The sequence below is a fragment of the Gekko japonicus genome, unplaced genomic scaffold, assembly GCF_001447785.1.
Source record: "Gekko japonicus isolate JY-2015 unplaced genomic scaffold, Gekko_japonicus_V1.1 scaffold893, whole genome shotgun sequence".
Taxonomy (NCBI): domain Eukaryota; kingdom Metazoa; phylum Chordata; class Lepidosauria; order Squamata; family Gekkonidae; genus Gekko; species Gekko japonicus.
The window spans coordinates 713,603-729,485 of NW_015170302.1; the positions used below are offsets into that span (position 1 = coordinate 713,603).

The 15,883-nt window shown below is 48.6% G+C and overlaps 1 protein-coding gene across 1 annotated transcript in view; it reads right to left on the reverse strand.

Moving 5' to 3' along the window:
* The window catches only part of CFAP74 (cilia and flagella associated protein 74), an 81,326-nt gene that overhangs the window by 23,531 nt on the left and 41,912 nt on the right, over positions 1–15,883 (reverse strand). The window contains exons 14-19 of the mRNA XM_015417948.1: positions 9,829–9,916; positions 7,940–8,113; positions 6,548–6,681; positions 5,574–5,850; positions 3,953–4,078; positions 1,518–1,654 (exon numbers count right to left, since the gene is read on the reverse strand). Of these exons, the coding sequence (XP_015273434.1) occupies positions 1,518–1,654; positions 3,953–4,078; positions 5,574–5,850; positions 6,548–6,681; positions 7,940–8,113; positions 9,829–9,916 (936 nt within the window). The remainder of the gene's footprint in view (positions 1–1,517; positions 1,655–3,952; positions 4,079–5,573; positions 5,851–6,547; positions 6,682–7,939; positions 8,114–9,828; positions 9,917–15,883) is intronic.

Genomic DNA, 15,883 nt, shown 5'->3' on the forward strand with positions numbered 1-15,883 from the left:
GCTGCCTTTGAAAAGCGCTCAGAAACAGACTGGTGCAGGACGAGGCATCCTGACTCTCGATCGGACTGGTCTTTGTGCATCGGCATCACGTCTGTTCTTAAGAATCTGCACTGGAGTCTGAGTTTGGTAGCCTCGTGTAAGCCAGTTGCTGACTCCTGAGGATTCAGGAGCCTCTCCTGGAGACAGGCACAGAAAACTGGAGGCCACCTTCCCTCAAGCCCGTTGCTCTTTGCACTGCCAGATCCCCCCTGCTTTGGTGATGGGGGACGGGGCTGCCAGCTCCAGGCTGGGAAACTCCTGTAGATTTGGGGATGGAGCCTGGGGAGGACAGGGGCCTCAGTGGGGGGCAATGCCAGAGAGCCCACCCTCCATAGCACCCAATTTCTCCGGGGGAACTGATCTTTGTAGTCTGGAGGGGAGCTGTAGTTTTGGGTGATCCCCAGGTCTCACTGGAGGCTGGTATTCCTAGTTGCTTTCCTATGTTTATCATCTCTCCTTAGGACCAAATGGTCTCTCTGCTCTTTCTCAACCACTCAGGAAAATGAGCTGCTAAACAAGACGTAAGCATAGAAAACAGGGAAGAAAGGCATCCAGGGACTCCATGGTCTTGTCCAGTGATCTCTGCTTCTCTCCCAGAGAAGTCGCCAGAATTATCAAGTCAGAACTTGGCTTTCACGTGGCTATAAGCAATGAGCGCGGTACGCAGCCAGACCCTAAGTTCCTGGACCCAAATCAATGTGTTGCTTTGGATCTTTCGAACCCAGGGGACTTGCCATTAATGGTCTATGTGCCATAAAGCAGCTGTTACTATTCTGAGATCTTTATTTTTATGCACGGCATCTTCCATCATGGAACAGCAGCGGCGGCACACGCAGGATTCCTGAAGTCTCCTGTCTGGCCACTGAGCAGTCCTGGACCTGCTTCAGTTTCAGCTTTCTGTGGTCCTGTTCCCTCCTCCTTGCTGGCCCAGAGCCTTTCTTCCTTACCGGTTGTACCTCACCCCTATTGTGGCTGGCGCTCTATCAATAATACAGCGGTGCTCCTGGCTGCGGAGATTCATCAACGCTGGCAGGGCTATTTTTGGGCAGGAATGAACGCGCAGGAACGGAGTTCCGGCTGGCACCCAAGTTGGCCACGCCCAGCAGGAACTCATTAGCATAATAGGCCACACCCAACAGCAGAGACTCATTAGGATTGGCTACAATTAGGGGTGTGTGGCCTAACATGCAAAGGAGTTCCTGCTCCAAAACAAAGCCCTGGGTTTTGTCAACAAACAAGGTAAAGAGAATAAGAATCAAAAGGTGGGTGTGGCTGGATGAGCACACTTCTGGTAACATGGGGGTGTGGCCTAATATGCAAATGAGCTGTGCTGTCAGGGGTGTGGCCTAATATACTAATGAGTTCCTGCTGTTGGGTATGGCCTATTATGCTAATGAGTTCCTGCTGGGCTTTTTCTACAAAAAGAGCCCTGAACGCTGGCACGTGCAGCAAATGAATGAACTAGAAAAGAGGCTCACTTTAGCAGAATGTTTTCCGGTTCGGGCACCTCTGACACCTTCAGGGCCTGCTTGCTGTATTTGTCCCTCGAGAACTGGCCCAGGAAGGAGCCACTTCCCAGTCTCCTCCGTCCAGCCAGGGACTCCTCCTTCTTCCTCTGTTGTGAAAAGTGGAAGGGGAGAGGGAAGCAAAACGTTCGGATAGTTGCAGGGCTCTAGGGGCCGCTCACGTGCCAAAGCCCCCAGAAATCCTGCATCAGGAGGAGAGATAAATAAGTCGGGGGGGGGGGGCTGAGCAGAAAGGGGGCCGCAGGAGAAGCAGTGACCCTCTCCTGGAGCCGGTGGTGTTTGATGTTGCCCTTGGCTTGTTCCTTTGACTCAGAAAGACACCCCGCCGCCTGCTCGTGAGTTGGGGCCTGCTTGCAAGTGAGGTAAGGAAAGGCTACAGCTGGGGAAAGTGGCAGAGAGAGGGAAATCCATGCAAAAGGAAGAGAGAGGGAGAAGGAGGGTGTTCTCTCACTCTCCATAACCAAGGCGCTATCTGTGGCTCAGAGGCAGGGCATGTGGTTTGCACGCAGAAGGTCCCAGGTTCAGTCCCTGGTGTCTCCAGTTAGAAGGAGGTGTCGTGAAAAACCTTCATCTGTCTGATTCCCTAGAGAGTTGATGCTGCTAGGAAGGGACACGACTAGGGCAAACGGGCCCAAGTTTGCATAGGTAAAGGTAAAGGTTCCCTTGCTCGACAGCAAGTCGAATCCGACTCTAGGGTTGCGGTGCTCATCTCCGTTTCAAAGCCGAAGAGCCAGCGCTGTCCAAAGACGTTTCCGTGGTCATGTGGCTGGCATGACTAAACACCAAGGTGCACGGAATGCTGTTACCTTCCCACCAAAGCGGTCCCTATTTATCTACTTGCAATTGCTTGCTTTCGACTTGCTAGGTTGGCAGGAGCTGGAACTAGAGACGGGAGCTCACTCCGTCATGCGGCACACTCGGGTCTCGAACTGCTGAACTACCGACCTTCCACAGCCCGCAGTTCAGCGTCTTAACCACTTGAGCCACCGCAGCTCCAAGTTTGCATAAGGCAGCTACATAAGCTCAGTGGGAGATCCCCTGCTTGGCCTCCAGAAAGCCCCAGGTCCATCTCCAGCCAAAGATTCTAGAGTGTCGAAAGAGACCCGTTCTCTGCTCGAGACCCTGGAGAGCCAGGTGGCCTGCGATGCCTCTGCCGCTATTCCTTGGGAGAGGTTCAGTCACACAGCAGAAGCACCCAGGTTCAGTCTCCTGGCATCTCCAGCTGAAGGATCTCAGGGCCAGGTGCTGAGAAGCACTTTCTGAATCTGACACCAGTAGATTATCCTGGGCAATAGGGTGCATTGCCCTGACCCGGATGGCCCTGGCTGGCCCAATCTCGTCAGATCTCAGAAGCTAAGCAGGGTCGGCCCTGGTTAGTACTTGGATGGGAGGCCACCAATGTTCCCTCTAAGCGGTGGAGTCTTGTGTGCCAACATTCTACTTTGTGAGCGACTGGCATTAAAGCTGTGAGCGAGCGATTTGGCTACTGCATGCATTAGTTTGCTCTGGAACCCTCCTTCCCGAGCAAAGACAAAAGCGTGTGAGCTGGAGGCTTAAAAACTGTGAGCTAGCTCACACTGACTCGGCTTAGAGGGAGCACTGGAGGCCACCAGGGAAGTCCAGGGTCATGACGCAGAGAGGCAGGCAGTGGGAAACCATCTCTGCTCCTCTCTTGCCTTAAAATCCCCATGGGGTAGCCACGAGTTGGCTGCGATTTGAAGGCAAAACCAAACCACACGCACAAGTTTCAGTATAAGGCTTCTTTGAGTGCTCATGTGCAGCCCAGCAGGTTTAGCCAGTGCTCCAAATAAACTGAGAATGTGGCCTCGACCCTTCTGTCGCAGAAGGGGTGATGTGGCGGGTGCGCCGGGATTCCCACTGGGAAAAGTCACTGTAGAAAGGACTTTGTGATCATCCGAAAATGGTTGCTCCACTGAACAGCGGCTGCACCAGATTCTCATACTGTGATCCATAAACACGAATTTACAAGAAATATAATAGAGCTGAATGCAATAATCAGGAACAACCAATCTTCTTCTTGCTTCCTCAATGGGGTGCCAGTCTAGTACACGTTCTGTGATTGGCCAAGGCTCCCAAGTACATTTGCATACTTCTACCCATTCCGGCCAATGTCAGCTGGTGCAACCTCCTATCCCAGCTGAATGGCTTGCATGGGCCACTGTGCCTATCATTTCATAGCCTGACACTTCCGCTAAAGGGGCATGGGCGTAGACCTCATGAGGGCCGAACGGCTCTACGGAAATCCCCCACTGTTCACATTTCCCTGGATTCTGCTCCTCCTAAAGCTGTCCAGTCACCATGTGCATCTTAGCAATATGCAAAGAGCAAGAAGCACAGATTAGTCTCTTATACACACACATACATACCTGCAGTTCCAGCTCCCGGGCCTTCTTCTCCTTCATTTCTGCAGCCCGGCGTGCCATTTCGACTGCCTCTTGCCTGATCATCTGTTCGCTCAACACTGGGCGGAAGGACACTTCCACCAAGGACTTCTGGGATTGAACATGAACCGGAGACCAAAAGAGAGTGAGAAGGCAGAAAGGGCACCAGTCAGTTCCCCCCACATTTAGCTTATGGGATTCACTACTACCTAATGCAGTGACCGTTGCCAGTTTTGAAGGGTGGGTTTAAAAGGGATGAAGCAAATCCTTCATGCCCTCCTTGGTGGCTTCCTAGAAGCCTCTCACTCTGGAAAGCAGGACAGTGGGTTTCTGATCTGACCCTGCAAGGAAGGCTCTTATGTTCTTAACTCTGAGCACAGTAGTTCTGTAAGGGGGGAGAGCTACAAATACTCACAGAATGCTCAGAAAGCCTCACCATCCTAAAAATCCCGGGATTCATTGGGAAGAAGAGTTAAACTCATCAAGCAGCTAAATGGAGCCTCCATGCCTCAAGGCAGTGGACCTATTACTCGTTGCTGAAGGAAAACGGTAGGGGAAGGGTCTTGTCTTTGTGCACTGCTCATGGTCTTCCTAGGGACAACTGGTTCGCCACTGTGAAGAACAGGATGCCAAACTAAATGGATATTTAGTATAATCCAAAAAACCCCCAACATGGTGCCCACCAAGTGTTTTTAGAAAGATGGCGGGATCAGGTGGGACTTTTGTCCAGCAAGGCTACTAACTGGCTGTTGTTGGAGATTTGGTTGACTGTGCAGGTTTTTTTAAAACGTTGCCTTGGCAGCAGCTACCACCACAACACAAAGATCTTCACTATGTGAAGATAATTCAGAACAGAACAGAAACCTTTATTGGCTTAACATAAGTAAACCAGGCAAGGAAAAGTTTAAGGGGTAGTACAAGAACAACATCAACCAATATTCCCGATATTCCAAAATACAAGACAATCCTAACATGATTTACAAGAATTACAGAGTATTACTCTTGACTTCCATACGTAGGTCAAAAATTCAGCGACAGATAGTGTTATTGCTGGGCTCTTGTCTGCTAAAAAAAAATTTAAATCCCTGTCCAGAAAATCACTCTGCGAAGGGAGAAAAGGGCGAATCAAGATATTGCGCATAACGGAGTATTTGGGACAGCGGAGAAGGATATGGGTAATAGAGTCAGGTTCCCCAAGATTACAGTTACAAAGTCTATCCCTGTACGGAATTCACTATGTGAAGATGATAATATGTGATAATTCACTATGTGAAGATAATAAATAAATAAATAATAAATAATAAATATGTGACGAATGATAAGCTCCGGCAGCCATTTTGTGGCTGACTCTGCCCTCTGTGGCAGCCATTTTCTGGGAGGCATTTTCTGGCTGCGCCCACATTTCTATCAGAACTCTAAAGGTGCCCTTTGGCTGGGGACCCCTGGTCTAGTCCAACAAAGTTCTTGTTCTTTTAAAATGTTTATTCTCAGTAGGGAGGTAGAATGGGCTAAATGATACATGCTGCAATTCTTCAGGAGGACAGAGGTTACCAAAGGATTTTGTCACTTGCCTTCTGGATCTTCAACCTGCACCCAGAGAATTTACCTTCCCAGGCAGAACCGTTCCAACACACGGCATGATCGTGACAGGAGAATCTTCGGGGATGACAAACTGGAAGGAGGTGGGCCCGACGGGGGCGACGTCTCCCTTGCCGATCCTTGGGACGGCGTGGGTGAACTGATTGAGGCTCACGTGGTTATTGATCACAAAGAGGGTGGCTGTCGACACATCATTGAGAGCGGTGGCGGCAAACTGAACCAAGGAATGGGAGAGCTCCAGAGGAGGGTGGACGCCGATGGCTTTGCACGACAGCTTGAACTGTCTAAAAATGGAATGCAGCAGAAACGGTCACAGCGCAAAGTCAGCCCCTTGCCAAGACCTGAGAGTGGTCTTACGATAAGCCTGGTATCCCATTGCTTACTTTCCCAAACAGCAGACGATTCCTCCCGCCCATTTTGGACTGTGTGGCACCTCTATGGGCATTATTTGATTTCCTGTGATGCTTAAAGTGGTGTTTGTAAGCTACCCTGAGAATCCAGTTTTGGGACTGAAGGGCAGCACATAAATGTCTTAAATAAATACATTAAACAAATACACTAACAGGTTGGAGAAGAGTTTATCACACACACACCGAAGTAATGGTGCAATGGTTAAAAGTGTCTGCCTCTAATCTGGAGAACTGGGTTTGATTCCCCACTCCTCCCCCCAATGAAGCCTACTGGGTGACCTTGGGCCAGTCTCAGATCTCTCTCAGCTCTCTCAGCCCCACCTGCCTCACAAGGTGCCCGTAGTGGGGAGAGGAAGGGCAGGTGATTGTAAGCTGTTTCGAGACTCCTTCTGGTAGAGAAAAGCGGGATATAAAAACCTGCTCTTCATCTTTTTCTTCAAAATGCCTCTCCTGTAAATTCTTATCCCGATGCAGTCACGTTGTGCATGGGGAGAAAACACGGGCTCGGGAAATCTAGTTCAGCTCCCGCCTCATTGTGAGGATCCCCATTGACGTGAAACCCTGCACCAACCTATTGATCTCAGTCTTGCAGGTCAGCTCAAAGCTGTATTCCTTTGCCTTGTTGGCTTTGAAGATTATGTCCAGGTTCAAACTTTCAAGGGGGAGGAGAGTTCCAAATCCATCATCAGGCTGAATTTCTACAAACTTTTTCAGGACAAGGAAAAAGAAAATGAACGAGTTAGGGGATACATCACACAGGCACCATATATAGGGAAGGCGGCAGAGCTGGAAGGAACACGTGGCCAACCCACAAATCTAGAACAGGTGTTCCCTTTGTCCTGCTGTGGCTGCATAGTCGGGTCAACTTAAGGAATATTTCATTGGGAACATTTGGCTATACAATCTCAGGAGAATGTATAGTTGACCAGAGAGAAGTACTACGGGACATGTGATTGCACTGGAGGGTTCATTTGTATTTCTGCCCAGTGGTTAAACTTTGGAACAATTGTTTTCTGGTCTTTATTTCATATTTTGTATATGTTTGATTGTATATATTTTTACATATTAGCCAATATGTTCTATTTGAATTAGACCTCTGAGGAAGGCCTGTGAAGGCCAAAACGCGTTAGGTCTGTTTCATCAGCCTTTGTATTTTTATATTTGTATATGAGGTATGAATGGGCCCTTATTTGTTATTTTAATTTGTGTTTAATAAATACATGTATATTTTTGTATGTTTTATAATTAGATTTTTAGAGTTGGCCCTCTTCTATTCTTGACTAACCCTTTTAGGTTCTGAATTCTAGGTTTTAGGTTCAGGTTTTTTCCCCCTTTTCCCTTTTTTATCCCCTGCTAAATACATTACGCAAAACAGCAAAAAAACATGCAGAATACATTATGGAACATCAGAGAAATCAGACATATTTGTGCTCTATCTGCCAAATGTATACAAGTTGCAGAATTCAGCTTTCCCTAGGCATAGTCGCTAATGTAATTATTTTTAAAGCAGGCTATATATTGCCATGATCGATTGGGACTCGAACCAGGAACCCACAGGTTCTGCATGTGTCGCTGAAGCTACAAGTCAAAGTGGCCCTTTGGGGTTTCTCCCCCTGACACCATTATTTATGCTGGACTGGAAGGATAATGAAGATGTCAGAGTGGAACGGTCCTAAGAAGCAACCATATCCACTGTATGATTTTTGGCTTAGCACTTCTGGATCTTGTGTTGCAGCTGCACACAAATTTGCACAGGGATCAGCTCTCTCTCTCACACACACACACTCTCTCTCTCACACACACACACCCATGCCAATCATAATTCATTCTCTCCTCTACAGCTAGTTCTCAGGGAACGTTTTAATTCTCAAGGAACATTTATTTTGCCGGGAACTCAAACCCTAGATGTTCAGGCTCTGTATAAATAATAAATACAAGTATTAACTAAGAAACAGTGGCATACCTCTGGGAGCCCTACAAAGCCAAACTCCTGGGGCAGAAGAGCTTTGTTTGTGAGCGTGATTGTGCTCTGGACTGCTTCATAGATGGAGCAGTATCCAAAATCCACCTCTGTTGGACTGATCTCCAGATCGGAGGTGGTGATGACTGCGTGGACGGTAAATTCAACTGGCTTGCTCTGAAACAAGAACGGAGATGCCCAGCGTGAGAGCCCCTGGAGGTATCAGTGGGTCCCCCTCCTCTAAGTTCTGCAAGTGTCCCTGTTTCCCAGAATCTGGGGTTAGTGGGTACTTCCTGTTCCTTTACTGCCCCGGACTTTCAGATAGCATTGTACTCCACTCCTCAATTCTGGTTTAAACAGGAGAATCTGTAAAATTAACTCTGGAACTGGAATACAGGTCATGATTGTACATATGACTACACGAAGATTCTTGTTGTGCAGTATTTTAGTGAGATGCACATGCACTCCTGGCCCACTGGAGAAAAACCACAGACAATCTTGATAGGTGGCTCAGAGGGTAAGTTGCTGAGCTGCAGATGGGAAGGTCTGTAGTTTGGCAGTTCGAGACCTGAATGCCGCATGACGGAGTGAGCTCCCGTCTCTGGCCCCAGCTCCTGCCAACCTAGCAGTTCAAAAGCAAAGAAATTGCAAGTAGATAAATAGGTACCGCTTCGGTGGGACGGTAACAGGATTCCGTGCGCCTTGGTGTTTAGTCATGCCGGCCACATGACCACGGAGAAGTCTGTGGACAGTGCTGACTTTTTGGCTTGGAAACGGAGATGAGCAACACCCCCTAGAGTCAGATCTGACTGGCTTTTGAGGAAGGGAAACCTTTACCTTCTACAACCACATAGATACACTGTGTAGAGGGGGTTGCAGAGTTTTGTCAATATAAATTCGCCAATCTGTAATGTAGAGGATGGGATATGACATAAATGGGGGGAAAGTTGAATTTACTTTCTTTTAAAAATATGTATATGCCCACCTGTCTCCTGAGCAAACTGAGTATGACACCTTGTACAACATTTCGGAACGGTAGAAAGTGGAGAATACCCACTTCTAGAAGTTTCCAAATCGTACAAAGAGCCAAATAATTGCAATGCCTGACTACTTCCAACCAAGAAGATTACAATAATCACACACTAAATGGCTTCGGCTGAGTTCTAGGCTTCATCCACTCCTACTGTTTCCAGGAGCTCTCCAAGGTCCTGGAAAACTCAGTCTGACAGCCGCTCTGTTATGTACTCCCAGCTCTCTGTCGTTGTACCATGTTGGCTGCAAGGACTTATATACCTTTCCACAGTTCTCTATGAGTCCACACCCCACAGGGAACTCTTGCATTTGTGTAAAGGACGGCCTTACTTTCCGCTTCCAAGGTCAAGGTGGCCACCTGGGTTGCTCCTGCTGGGGCTGACAAACAGCTGAGAGGTGCCAGTGTCTCCCCAGCCAGTTAGCACCAGCCAACATCCCCAGCTTTGGAGGATGCTGCGCTGCCCATAGGTCTAGCAGGTGGGGGCAAGTCCATAACCCTATCCCGGGTGACCAATGAGCAGGCCATCAACAGGGTCTGGACAATATATTATCAAGGAGCTAGTGACTACATTTGCTTGTTCCCCCTCCTTTCCTTTCTCTCCTCCTTTCCTTTTTGTGTTACATCATGTTGTAGGTGTTGTTTGGAGTTGTAAACTACCTTCAATGCAATGGCAGAAAGGTGGTAAATAAACAAATCAAATCAATTCACGTTTTGTATGTAAAAGGTTCCAGGTTCAAGCCTGAGCCTCTCTCCAGTTAAAGGATTTTAGGAAGCAGTTTTAGGAAAGAGCCCACAGAACAAACGGGCTGACTTAGCATAGGAGACTTGTGAGCATGATCAGCAGCTGAATACCACTGACCTGATCTGAAACTACTATAGTCATTGGGACTTCCAAGACCCTGGTCTGCTCATCAAAGTACTTTCCTGCGTCTTCCAGAAGAGATTTCCTGCAATGGGAAAGTCATGCATATTCATTAAACACCTAAGACGACAAAATCAAAGGAATCCAGTGTTAAGAAGGTACTTAAGCTCTTTATTGCTGAAGGAGCTAATAAAAATCCTCGAGGGCTTAAACTGTGTGGAAAATTAGAGGGAGGCAAAACAAAGTTATCTTGTTTAGAGGGATCGTCCTGAAAAGCATTATTATTTCGACAACATGTTTTCCCTTCTCTGGCTACCCTGTCAAAAGCAGAATGTTAGAGAACTGAAAGAAGACCGCTGTTTCCCAATGACTCAAATCTCCTTTTAAAAATCTCAGATTTTAACCTGCATTCAGTTATGTCCTGGTTACGAGAAAACTCAGACTACACTGCTTTAGTTCTATAATTATTAATCGTTGGCACTTCCGACTGTGGAGGAGCCTGCAGAGGCCCTGCCTGTGAAATCAGATCCTGTTGAAATGGCTGACGTGAGTTGGAAGAGGTCAAAAGAAGCCCGACTACCTTTTATGGGCGGCTGGGCCATCCACACATCCCCGGCAGCCCACCCCCAATCAACCCACACCTCAGCATGATGCGAGTGGAGAGCAGGTGTATTGTGGAAAGGTACCTGCGGAGCCAATTGCTCCAGATGACTCAACCAAGTGAGCAGGATCTGAAAAGCCACGGCAAACATCCCATGGCAGCCGTGCTCCGACCATCTGGTCCCTAGGTTACCACCTTGCCAAAAGGCGGGGGCGGATGGAAGATGGGGGAGGATGTGATGGTTGGTTTGTACGTGTAAACTAAAGGAGTTAGTTTACTTGCGGCAAACTATGAACATGCACTCTTGATTCAAAATCTGGGAATATAAAGCAATAACGCCAAAAAGGTGGGGAGAACATTTGGATGGGGAGAACATCAGGAGCGGCCTTAAAACTGCTGACAAGTTTCAAACTTCATGGTCCTGTAATATCAACAAATATCAGAGGTACTGTTGCAAACACAGCAGCAGATTTTGCCCATGCAGAAAGGACAAATCTGGGCTTGTTTTGTGCAATGGTGTATGATTTAAGTACCAATCCCCTGCAGGATATTACGAAACAGGACACTGAAGGGTCTCGTCTGCTATTTCTATGTCTGTAATTCTCATCATCAAGTAAGTGTTTTCAACTTGCATTACTAAAGGAGCTGATTAAAGGGCTGTGTTGTATTTACCAGCGTTTTAAGGAAGTATTAGCCGATATGTTGCTCTTTCCCCAGCAGAAACACTGACGGCTATAAATAGGGCTTTCGAAAGTTGCTTTGTAATTGGTATGGAAGCTTCCTCGGACCCAGCTGCAGCCGGGAGCACAGATGAGAGACCCATCTTGAACAATCTGTTCCTTTTGACATTGATGTTAATTAATTACCAGCTCCTCTGAGTCAGTATCAATGGGATGGCGGTGCCGTGCAGATACAGGGTTGCGGGAGGAGTCGAAGGCCATCCCCGTCTGTCTGGTTACCTACCACGGAGAAGGGACATATGGGTTTGTGCATGCCGGAGCCTTTCGCCAGCATGAGCCACCGGTGAGAGAGTTTGAGCCAAATGAGTACATGATATACAGTATCATTTTTAGAGCTCTTTCCATATTTATAATCCACGGGCACCTCAATCATGGGGGTGAAGTCTCCCCCACCGTCATGTCTCCATGGAGACCATGTTTCAACTAGCAGTCTTCTGCTCTCAGTCATCTGCTCGGAATGAACGTGCCACTAGCTAGTTTGCAGAAGGTCACGCAGTTCCCGCCCCCTCCCCGACGGGATGCATAATACAGTTGGAAAGTACAAAAAAAAATGCTGAAGGAGTGTGGTTTGCAAATCAGCCACAGGCCATGAGTGAAGAATCTTCAACTGGCAAAATGAAGAAGGCCAAGTTGTGTATTCAAGGAGCCTGTTTTTAGCAATAAGGGGAGAGGCCAGGGGCTCACTGGGGAACCAGCTGGTCCCAAATTAAACTCCCAGCATCAGTAGTTAAAAGCAGGGGTCGTTTCATAGAAAAAGAGCTAGGGGAACTCATTAGCATAACTCATTAGCATATGCCACACCCCCTGACATCACCAGAAGTGTGTCATAAGGCCACACCCCCTGCCCCCAACGGTCCCGGCCGCCCCCGCCGGCCTTGCAGCTCCATGAGGGGCCCGGCGGTGGACCTCCAAGGCTAGCAGGAGTGCAAAGAAGCCCCGCGAAGGCCCTCCCTGGCCCCAGGGAGGAAGCAACTTACCCTCCCTCTTCTCCTGCCTCCTCCTGGCTGAATGAGGGCCGGAAGCGGGGTGGCCGGAAGCAGGGGGCGGGGCTTCGTCATGTGCCCCACCCCCCGTACCTCACCTGGGGGAACTGCGATCCCCCGCGATCCCCACCGAAATGACCTCTGGTTAAAAGACTGCCTGGGACGGACGGATGGACACACACACACAAACACACACACAGAGCCTGAGAGCTACAGGCAGTCAGAACAAACAAGACCGGTCTAGCTCAACCAATGGTCTTAGTATGAAGCAACTTCATGGCTTCAACAGCTAGATTCGAGTCCAGTAGCACCAACAAGATTTTGGGGGTATACCCCTTCAGGGTATGACCTTTTGAGAGCTTTGACTCTCGAAAGCCGATACTCCCAAAATCTAGTTTATGATAGACGCAGGTGACATTAGCATGCACCACAGGTGACATTAGCATGCACCAAATTTTTGGCAGCAGCCGCCAGAATTAGGAAAGATCTCTTAAAAGCGTAACTCAAAGACTCTTAGGCTAATGCAGTGTATTTATCTCGGAAATGGTTTTGAATTATTTTGAGCTGGATGTATGTATGCTTTGAATATGCTATGGTTGGACTGTTTGTGCTGGGTTACGAACCATAATGAAGATTTCCGTTCTGGCTACTACTGGACTCAAATCTAGCTGTTCTACCGCGGACCAACACGGCCAACCTTCTAACATTCTCTTCATATGTTCACGTTTCCCTTGCTAAGGCTGCTGAAAAAAGCCATACAATTTTGAGGGAAGTGTCAGCATCACGAGCTTGGCCCTGGTTAGTACTTGGATGGGAGACCCACCAGTGTTCCCTCTAAGCTGAGTTAGTGTGAGCCAGCTCACAGTTTTTCAGCCTCTGGCTCAGACGTTTTTGCCTCAGCTCAGGAAGGGATGGCTCTAGAGCAAACTAATTTACGCAGTAGCCAAATCGCTTGCTCACAACTTTAATGCCAGTCGCTCACAGAGTAGAATTTTTGCTCACAAGACTCCACAGCTTAGAGGGAAAATTGGAGACCACCAAGGAAATCCCAGGTTGCTATTTAGAGGCAGGCAATAGCAAACCACCTCTGTTCTCTTTTGCCTTGAAAACCCTACAGGGGTCACCATACGCCAGCTGTGACTTGATGGGACTCTCCACCATAGGGATTCGCTGAATATAGGAAGGGGCACACGCTTGCAAGCCAGACCACTGGCCCCTCTTGCGATCCAGCAGGCATCCCTTTCCAGAACTGTTCAGGCCTTTAGACTTCGATGCCGGCATTCTGAACTGGGCCAGTGAAATGGCTAAGCAAAAGCCTGGTGAGATGGCCACTTTTCATTCGATGCAATTACAAAAGAGGCCTTCCTTGTTACAGAAACGCTCCTGGGCTGCTAGGGTTGCCAAGTCAAAAAAACTCACTGGCGGGGGAGCCGTCCTCGGATGCGCGTGGGTAACCAGAAGTGACGCGCGACGTCGACCACGTTGGGGGCGTGGCCCGACTCGTCGGAGGGAAAACCATAGAGTTTTCCCTCCAACGATCCGGGCCACGCCCCCAACGTGATCGACGTGGTTGCGTCACCTCTGGTGACGCAGCCACGCTGTGCTTCGAGGGGCGGAGTTCCCCCCGAGGCCCGATTCCACGGCGGCAGTAATCGGGCCTCCAAAGCAGGGGTTTACCCACCCCCCGCCCCCACTTGGCAGCCCTCTGAGCTGCCCACGTATATGGCAACTCAGACTATCTTGTGAGGAAAGCAGAGCCACCCAAAACGTTTCCACAAAGCTACATTAGGTCGGCACTTTCAACACCCAAGTCTCCTCTGCACCCCTCCCTCAGCCTTCCAAATACACGCTTTAACTGGTTTCTCTTTGGTGTGCCAGTCTGGTACTTATCTCGTGACTCAGAACTGCCTTAATCTCATCAAATCTCCTTTTTGAGGCTTTCCCCCCCATTTCAAAAATACACACGCACAAACACACACACACACACAGATTAACATTTTTAATCCAAGCTGTTTGCCTTTATCCACTTGACAAAACTGTAGCAGTGTTTCACAACATTTGAAGTTCAGGGACTGGGAACTGTCTTAACAACAGACTCTCTGTCTCCACAATAGGGCAGGCATTCTCCGTGGAAGGAGACATGCCACGCTTGCATCTCTTTGGCTTGTGCTGCCATACAGCCCTGGTAATTTATTCAAAGAGCATATAAAAAGCTGTTTATAGCGAGTCTGTCTGGCTCAGTATTGTCTCCTGACTGGCGGTGCAGGGAGAGAAATGTCCATCCTAGCCATACCACTGAAGATCACTGAACTGGAGACGCTGGAGAAAAGTGTGCCTGATTCACAATCTCGCTCTGAAACAGGAAGCTGCCTTCTGCTGCCAGGCTATTGATGCACCTGCTTCACTACTGCCTCCTTCAAGGCCTAAGGCATTTCCCAATCCTGTTACTGAAGGCCCTTTAACTGGCCATGCCAGGGTACGAACACAGGGTTTTCATGCAAAGCAGATGCTCTACCACTGAGTTTCAGTGCACAAAAACTTCTGCAAGCCTTGCAGGGTTCTAGATGTGTTTTGCAGAGCAGTTCTTCCCACCCACCCGCCCACCATGCAAATCACTTCTAAACAAGGGTTATTTTGTAGAAAAAGAGGTGCAGGAGCTCATTAGCATAACTCATTAGCATAACTTATTTGCATGTGCCACACCCCCTGACCTCACCGGAAGTGTGTCAGAAGGCAACACCCACCGCTCAGGCTCCACTGGACTGTTTTGGATTGCTAGCTATTGGGGGGGGGAATGTACAGATCTGTCCTTGCAGAGGAGAGAGAGCTTGTACCTGAATAAAACTTGGTCTTAAAGGTGCCACTGGACTGTTTTGGGCCGGGGGAGCCGGGGGGAGCTCTGCAACTTACCTGGCTGCTTCTTGCTTTGACTGAGGGCTGCTGGGAACAGGGGGTGGGACTTGTTGCATGTGCCCACCCCCGGGATCTTTACTGCCGGAGCTCCGCTACTGTGCGCTCCTGTAGGAAATGACCCCTGCTTGTAAAGCTCATGGGGTCCCCCCCAAAAAAGCTGGGGACTTTGGCAAGAACCTTAGTCTCTGTGTGATTGTGACAGCTTGCCAGAAGAGGGGGCTGCTGGCACTTAAAGCACCATTTTGGGACTTCAAAGCCACTAGTCAGGAGGAGGTATTACACTCAGGAGTGGTCAGGTGACCAGGGGCCAATGATGTTTCACTTGACCCAATAAATCCTCAAACTCTGGTCCGGCTCTTTAAAATCTGAGCAAGGTCTTTAGAGTGAACTTTTCTGTCTGCCTGTCTGGTGATGATTTCCCCTCTGCTTCCCTTGGCCCGTGGCTGTAATCTCAAACTGGCAGGCCTGACAAAGATTTAAGAAACATTCAGGATCTCCTAGATGGATAGACATGTTAATCTGTAGATCCCCCTGGAATCCCATGGCATTTAGGAGGTGTGTTTATGTGCAATCTCCTAGAGGACGAGACAAACGTTTCTCTACTGTGCTTGCGAGATTAATTGTGGGAAGACTTTTGGTGCTGCAAGCTAACACTGCGGGGAAGGCAGCAGTGAAAGGGATGTGATCCAAATCAATTTCCTTCCTGGGCAACCCGGCAACTCATCCATATGCCAAAAGGAAAGAGAGTCAAGAAGGAGAAGAGCCATCGACCTTTTTAACCATATGGTAACAAGATGAACATCATTCTCGTGACG